We start from the raw sequence: 8510 nt of genomic DNA, 5'->3' as shown, positions 1-8510 counted from the left end.
TCAATCACGAAAGGAAGGGAAAAATCCGGCAAGCGGAGCACCGGGGTGGAACTCATCGCCTCCTTAAGGGCGACGAAACTTGCTGCCGCGGCATCATTCCAAATAAAGGAGTCCTTCTTGAGCAATTCTGTCAGTGGGGCGGCTATAACCGAGTAGTTTTGCACGAACCTGCGATAGTAGCCTGTGAGGCCTAGGAATCCCCGTAGCCGTTTGAGATTAGTGGGGATGGGCCAGATTAGCATAGCCTCGATTTTGGCGGGGTCAACCTTCAACTCCCCTGCCGAAATGATGTGACCGAGATAGTCGATAGTCGACACTCCAAACGCGCATTTAGATTTCTTGATGAAGAAGGCGTTGGACTGAAGAATAAGCAATACTTCGCGGAGGTGGGATAGATGCTCCTCGGCAGAGTTGCTGTAGACCAGGATATCGTCAAAAAACACAATGACGAAACGCCGCAGAAATGGCTTGAAAATCCCGTTCATCGCTGCCTGGAATGTGGATGGGGCGTTTGTTAAACCAAACGGCATGACGAGGAACTCGAAGTGCCCATCGTGAGTACGAAAAGCCGTTTTGTGGATGTCGTTTACGTGCATCCGAATCTGGTGATATCCCGAACGAAGATCCAGTTTCGAGAATATGACCGCGGCGTGCAGCTCGTCAAACAACTCATCTGCAGTTGGAATAGGAAAATGATCCGGGGTTGTCGCCGCATTCAGGGCCCGGTAGTCTACACAGAACCGAAACGAGCCGTCCTTTTTGCGGACCAACAAGACAGGCGAGGAGAATGGGCTCGTGCTGTGTTGAATGACTCCCTGAGAGAGCATTTCCTGGACTTGGCGTTCAATTTCTGCTTTCTGAAAGTGGGGATAGCGGTAGGGCCGGACGTTGACCGGTTTGCAGGATTGTGGAAGGTGAATCCGGTGGTCCCAGCAGCGGACAGGAGGCAGGCCCGTAGGGGTTTCAAACACCCCAGCAAATTCGTCGATTACCGAGGATAGGACCGGATCCACATCAGCCTGTGGATCTTGAATAGTAGGCGAGTCGGGGCTCAGGCTAACGATCTCAAATATTTCAGACTCTCGATTCTGGCCAATAAGGGAGAAAAGATTGTTGTAGGAAATCCTTTTTGGTGGCCTGTCCTCGCCCTTCAACTTGACTGGTGATTGCTTCCAATTAAATTCCATGGTCAGATCACGAAAATCCAACAACACCTTGCCCAGATCCTGTAGCCACTGGACGCCGAGGATGACGTCCGGACCTTCCACCTGGAGTAGAAATAGGTCTATGTCGAAGCGAGTCCCCTGTAAATAAATAGGAGTGTTGAGACTCACATAATCACAGCGTAACGAAGCGCCATTGCCAACGAATACTCGAAAAGGAGATATAGTATGAATCGAAAGACTTAGCTGTTCAGCGACGGTGGGTTTGATAAAATTATGGGTGCTGCCGCCGTCAATCAACACAGATACCGGAGCATCATAAATCATACCCGTAACTCGGATAGAGCGCGGTCTGAGCTTCGGGCCGATGATGAGGACGCGGGAGACATCTCCCGAAATCACCATGTTCTCGGCCTCCTCGTCGATACTCGGATCCTCCTCATCACAAGGATTATCACTCTCATCGTCGTCGCCCATTAGGGCATAAAACTTCTTGCTACACACATGGGACCGTGAGTACGGTTCCGGACAATACCAACATAGACCCCGTTTTGTGCGGTCTGCTCGCTCCGCCGCTGATACGCGGACAACAGGGTAATCAGTAGGGACCGACGACTCCCGCTGCTGGCGAGGTTGAGAAGAAGGCAGGCGAGTGGTGTCGGCCGGTTTCGGGGCTGGATTTGTAGTCCTCTGTTGCTGCCTGGAGTCGCGAGGGTGCCAAGTCGATCGCGCGCGCGGCGATTGGCCCGTGTTTGAAGCCACGTGACACGCCGCTAGTTGCTGAGCGAGTGCAATTGCATCGCTGAGAGAGGCTGGACGTCGGATCAGCAATTCATGCTTGAGGGAGCTTGATAATCCAGCGATGAATAACGACGTCAAAGTGTCGTCGCCAACGTGTGATACCTTCCTCAAGACGGGCTCGAATTCGGTGAGATATGCCTCCAAAGACCCGGTCTGGCGTAGGGTTGCTAGACGCCCCACGTAATCCTCATACAAATCCGGATCGAATCGCCGTTTAATGTCGAGCAAAAATTCGTCCCAATCCCGATTGGTGTTGTTAGATTCCCACCATTCGAACCATTCCTCCGCAGCCTCGTCCAATAGAAACTCAGTTAAATATAAACGGTCCGATAGTGGAGTGAAACTATGATTGTAGAACTTCTGGATCTTTTTTATCCACATCACCACCCCCTCGCCATTGAATCGGGGTGGATCCATCTTTAATTTCGGCCAAGAGTCTTGGTTATCCGAAGCTCTCTCATAATCTCCCAAAAAAATTGAAGTCACGTCACGTTTTTGTCTCAAAATCTCTCTCATAATAAAAAAAAAAACCCCATTCACGGCACTGTGTCACTTTCAATATGAACACCCAATTCGCCAACCAGGACGAGAAGTTTTTGATGCACAGGCTTGAGCAGGAGTCCTTCGCGCGACGGCATGAGCTCAATCCCGATAGAACAAGGTTCTATCAATTGGTGCTTCCATTGTTTACTCTTCTCCCACCACAAACCATCTCATCCGAAGCTCTCTCATAATCTCCCAAAAAAATTGAAGTCACGTCACGTTTTTGTCTCAAAATCTCTCTCATAATAAAAAAAAAAAAACCCCATTCACGGCACTGTGTCACTTTCAATATGAACACCCAATTCGCCAACCAGGACGAGAAGTTTTTGATCCACTGCGTTTGCTGCCGCTCAAACGCCTCCTGCGCGAAGCGATTCGATTGGATCTTCTTCTCATCGCCGGCGATGCGAACCTTGATATCAAACATGCTTTGGCCCAGTTCTTGAAGGGTGTAGCCGAGGTTATCGTCTCCACCGGTGACGACGTCGTCGGACGCCATGGCTGGCAGAAGTCCGGTTGTAAGGGGTAGCGGGGGAAGAGAAGGTCAATGAAGCACCAGTTGATAGGATGTGAGATCCTATCGTTGATGGAGAGTGACGGAAAAGAGATCGCAGCCCTAGTTGGAGTGCTAGGGTTTGTAGAGAATTATGGTTGAGACAATAAGGTAAAATTTTATTACTTATTTCTCAAGACTCGATCTATGGGAATTCTATAATTTATAGAATTCCCCCTGCTTGATTCGGACTTACGATTCGGGAAAGAATCAAGAAGAAAACCCGAAAAGATTGACTCTATCTAGCTAAACAAATACAACGGTAATTGGGGAAAACAAATATTCTTCGAGCAAAAATAAAGCCACTAATCTAGGAGACTATTTTGGAACAAAATCCTTGTACTTGCTGGGCCGCTGCACATTGCGTTTGGGTCGCGCCTTCGTTGGCTGGGCTGGCTTCTTTCGGTCCTTGGGTTTGTTGTTGGGCTGCTCGACCTGCTCCGTGCTAGCTGTTGGTACATCGTCTATCCCATGTTCCTCTTCATGCTCGAGCGTCAGGCGTGTTTCTTCACTTGGCGTTGGGTTCCTATCATAGACCCTTTTCTTCAATTTCTACTTGTGTTTGTGTATGTTTTTGTCATTGTTTTTTGAATGGGTTTTAGTTCATTAGCTCAAGATTGAGTCTTGATTAAATCCATCAGCTGCATATACTTGTATTCTGAGTTGGATATTTACTTCAATTCGGCTTATTTTTTAGTTGATTGAGCTGCTGAAAGTGAACTATTTGGCTAATTTTTCTGAAACAGTTTATAGTAGTAAGTGATGAACAATTTCAATTGAATTTACGGTTTAGGGTTTATAATTAGTTCAGATAGGCTCATAATTTTGATTAATAACAACTTCTATTGATTTTTCCCCCTTTTCCTGTCTAATTAAGCTCTTGCATAGATAAGACTGTTACTGTTGTTTTTCTGCTTCAAATTGCCTCACCCCGTTACAGATATCTAGCAGTTTTGTAAAATTCGCAGTCTTCGAGTCTTGAATGCCAAAATGTGGTTCTTAGTAGGAGGCGAAAGGCCGGTTTCTTGATCTCTAGATGTAGATAATTGTTGTTTGAGTAAGTATAATTCATGCTGTCTCTTATGCTGTGCTTTATATACATCTAAGCACGCCTTATTTGATGCTAATTCATTTCTCTACATACCCGATATACATGTATAGATACGGTATTGGGCGAAGGTAGCATCTTATGGCAAATGCCGCTTTGGTTTCTTGCTCTTTGAACCTCTCGTGGTCGTGCAGCAAGCCCTCTAGCTGTATTACACCCGCTGCCTCTGTTAGTTTACAGGCTTCTCAATCACCATTCCGAAAGATTCATCTCAATGGCGATAAAAGGTTGCGAAAATATCGTACTGTTTATGCAATGACTGTCTCGATGGGGCAAGAAACGAGGGCTCAGCCAGGATCAGGGTCCAATCACAGCTCCAATGAGGCTTCTTCGCCAAAGAAGGTCATGGTGATCGGGGGTGATGGCTATTGTGGTTGGGCTACTTCGTTGCATCTCTCGAACAAGAACTATGAGGTAGCTGTTGTGGACAATCTCGTTCGTAGGAGTTTTGATCACCAGCTAGGTCTTGATTCCCTCACTCCCATCGCCTCCATCCACAACCGGATTAGGCGTTGGAAGTCCCTCACGGGCAAAGACATAGGGCTCTACGTTGGAGACATATGCGACTTTGAGTTCTTGTCGGAGGCCTTCAAGTCGTTTGAGCCCGACGCTGTTGTCCACTTTGGGGAGCAGAGATCCGCTCCGTACTCCATGATTGATCGGTCAAGGGCCGTGTACACGCAGCACAACAACGTGATAGGTACCCTAAATGTTCTCTTTGCCATAAAGGAGTTTGGGGAGGATTGCCATCTCGTGAAGCTCGGGACCATGGGAGAGTATGGGACCCCGAACATAGACATCGAGGAGGGGTTCATCACGATCACTCACAATGGGAGGACTGACACTCTGCCTTACCCAAAGCAGGCTAGCTCGTTCTACCATCTCAGCAAGGTGCACGACTCTCACAACATTGCTTTTACTTGCAAGGCGTGGGGGATCAGAGCCACGGACCTGAACCAGGGGGTTGTCTATGGAGTGAAAACTGAGGAGACTGCCATGCACGAGGAGTTGTACAATAGGTTGGATTATGATGCGGTGTTTGGAACTGCATTGAACCGGTTCTGCGTTCAGGCTGCTGTGGGTCATCCGCTTACTGTCTATGGCAAAGGAGGGCAGGTAAATTTGAACTCATCTATAGCTCATGAGTTTGGTTTGGTTTGGTTTGGTTTGGTTTGTATTTGTCTTTGTTGTTCTTCTATTTTGTTCAGTTTTGGAGGTTCTCGTCTCATATTACTCGTATAGGTGAGCACGAATGCTCGTCTCACTAGCACGATTGTTTGTATAGGATCTAGTTTATGCTCGTTGCAACCTGTTGCTTTGATTATGTTTCTTGATAACAATGTGTTGTGTTGCTTCCAACACCATTTCTCAGTGGTTGTGGCATCTTTTTGTGTCTCGATTAATTGACTAATGTGTTCTATCTTGAAACAAACAGACCAGAGGATACCTCGACATACGAGACACGGTCCAGTGCATCGAGCTTGCTATAGCAAACCCTGCCCAAAGGGGCGAGTTCCGCGTCTTCAACCAATTCACAGAACAATTCTCGGTGAACGAGCTCGCAGCCCTCGTCATGAAAGCGGGCAAGAAGCTCGGCCTCGACGTTCGGACGGTGTCCGTGCCCAACCCTAGGGTGGAGGCGGAGGAGCACTACTACAACGCCAAGCACACTAAGCTTACAGAATTGGGACTCGAGCCCCATCTCCTATCGGACTCACTCCTGGACTCGTTGCTCAATTTTGCAATCCAATACAAGGACCGGGTCGACTCCAAACAGATAATGCCGAGCGTCTCGTGGAGGAAAATCGGAGCCAAGCCGAAGACAGTCCCCGCGTAATCGAGCTTTCTTTGTTTGCATCACCTTTAGACGTAGAATGTGTGTTGTATCATTAACTATAGACAATATCATATCAAAAGGCTGTTTAACCGTCAATGTTACCCAATTGAGGAAACCTACCTATCAACTTTTTCAATTTCAAGAAAATGTGTGAATAGATTGTTTGAAACATCAAACGTTGTAACGTAACATATAAGCAGAGAATCAGAGCCGGGAGGATCGGAGAGGCGTCATCACGAAACGCAACACGATGTCGTTGAGCCGAGATTGATGCTTGGTGAATTCATGATCGGCTCCTTCAACTATACATAGATTATGATTTTGAATGTTTTTCGCGAAGTCCGACGCATCTTCCACAGGAACCTTCTCGTCTAATGTGCCGTGTATCGTTAGCAGGCTGAAAAAATCGTCAAAATTATGAATTCAGATAAAATTCTGTTATATTCCCAACAACAATTTGATGGCCTCCAAACCTGTAGTCCGAGGGATGGATTGACACGTAGCACGAGTGTCTGTCTCCAGGCGGTCCTTCAAGCTCGCCTCCATCGCCTGATATTCAGTTTTCCCTACAGTGCGTGAGGAGGATCGAGCGAGTACACGAGCCACAATGTTATCACTCCAACACACAAAATAACAGGTGACAGAGAACGATTCAAACACACATTACCTTTCCTGTTCTTCACGTTGATGAATCCACACATTGCTTGATCTTTTCTTGGAAGTCTCTCCCCAGCGACCTTCAATCCCTTGTCTCAGATCAAAGCGACCGGCTATGTTGACGACTGTTTGAACGTCATGGTACTTTGAGGCATACAGCAGAGCAGCATTCCCTCCTACAACGTATCCAAAACCCGGTTGGTCGTTAGATTATGACAATCAACGAAACAAAAGTGTGATGATAAAGATTATACTTCAAAACATTCTGTGATTTAGTCTCTGTTTCACATTACCTAAAGATCATATTTTGTGAGATTCTAGAGTTAGATTATTAATAGCTACAACGTAACATCGATCATGCAATCCATATCAACAAAGCACTGCAGCTATAGAGCCGACAACACATCAAAAAACGTAAGAATCACATACCTTTACTATGCCCAACAACGCTGCTCAGCCTTGAAATGCTCGACTACTGCATATAGATCCTCAGCCTCTCTACGGTAATTTCCATATTGGAATGAGCCCACTTTCCCTAAACGACAAAGCACAACAGAGATAAATGTGGACACAGCACGACTCGAAAGAGGTGATACAGAAGCCCTAGTTTCCGAGCCTTTACCCATTGCCAGCAAAATCAAAGCGGAAGGCACTGATACCCTCTCTCTCGAAAGCAAAAGCAAGATTCACCATAGGAATTCGATCCTGCAGTTGGTAGAGGGTTTAGGGTAAATTAGAAATTCAAAACTCAAGTATGAACTCAGTTTCCCCCAATTGCTCATCAAGTTTTAGGGTAAATTAGAAATTCAAAAATACAGATTTTAGAACTAAAACTAACACACAAACTAAATAATCACAACCGATAGCAAAGAGAAAAAGTGATATTACAATCAGAAATTAAAATAAAAAATTCTCTCTTCGAGTTCATCAGATTTTGTTCACTATCTCGATGCTACTTTCGCTATGACAGTCAATTTTATAATATTGCTGAGCTGAATTCAGTAATTTCAAATAAAATTTTGTTTAGGTTTCTGATGTATGGAAGCAAAATACTGACCTACCTGGAGATTTGTGATGTTGACTCTGGTTCTCCGACATCGGAATCTGCTTTACTTTTCCAACTGATTTTAAAGGAGTTGAATAGTTATGTACTCGAGCCTCTAGTACTTGTGTTCATTTGATCGTTTACTTAGTGCACCCGCGTCACCGGAGCTCCATCTCGTCCCGTCGCGTCCCATGTCTCTCCGCGGAGACAAGGCTAGCGAGCCAGCTCGCCACGCGCGTTGGCCACCACGTGGCGAGCTCCCGTTCATCCGTAACACCCACTCGCCAGCTCGTGAGTGAGCATCGTTTATATCCGTTGAAAAATATTTTTTATTATTATTTTTTAAAATTCGGAAAAAAATTGAAAAAAAATTCCCAAAAAATACTAGCCGTTTATAGCCCTTTTTTTCAAATTTTTAATTTTTTTTTTCTATTTTTTTAAGCCCTCAATCACTTCTATAAATATCAAATCATTCCCACAAATTATCCACCATTAAAAAACTCTCTATTCTCACTCCAACACTCTACATTCTTCATCTCAAAACATTATTCTTCTCCCAAATTTAATCCATTCATGGATCCATTTGAGCAAATGCGTCGAATGATGGAAGAATCGCTAGAAGCATATCGACGTAGGGAGGAGGAGGAAGCCGCGACGCGTCAAAAGCGACCCCGGAAATACATCCATCGTGACCGGGAGGAAGCCGCCGCAAGGTTGGTACGAGATTACTTTTGTGAGAACCCGGTATGGGGAGATACATACTTCCGTCGCCGTTTCCGCATGCGGCGAGAGCTATTTATGCA

At 45.9% G+C, this 8510-nt stretch overlaps 1 protein-coding gene and 1 pseudogene across 1 annotated transcript; one reads left to right on the top strand and one right to left on the bottom strand.

Moving 5' to 3' along the window:
- The first annotated feature begins 4221 nt into the window (after nt 1–4221).
- On the top strand, nt 4222–6023 carry LOC121780412 (UDP-sulfoquinovose synthase, chloroplastic-like). The gene is made up of 2 exons (XM_042178041.1): nt 4222–5284; nt 5604–6023. The coding sequence occupies exons 1-2, from the start codon at nt 4250–4252 to the stop codon at nt 6003–6005; spliced, it is 1437 nt and encodes a 478-aa protein (XP_042033975.1). The 5' UTR covers nt 4222–4249; the 3' UTR covers nt 6006–6023.
- Nucleotides 6024–6111: 88 nt separating this feature from the next.
- LOC121780418 lies at nt 6112–7834 on the bottom strand (annotated as a pseudogene).
- Between the last annotated feature and the right edge of the window lie 676 nt (nt 7835–8510).

The sequence above is a fragment of the Salvia splendens genome, chromosome 19 (assembly GCF_004379255.2).
Source record: "Salvia splendens isolate huo1 chromosome 19, SspV2, whole genome shotgun sequence".
Lineage (NCBI taxonomy): Eukaryota > Viridiplantae > Streptophyta > Magnoliopsida > Lamiales > Lamiaceae > Salvia > Salvia splendens.
The sequence above is the reverse complement of the archived record's forward strand: the minus strand, read 5'-3'. Positions and strand labels throughout refer to the sequence as shown.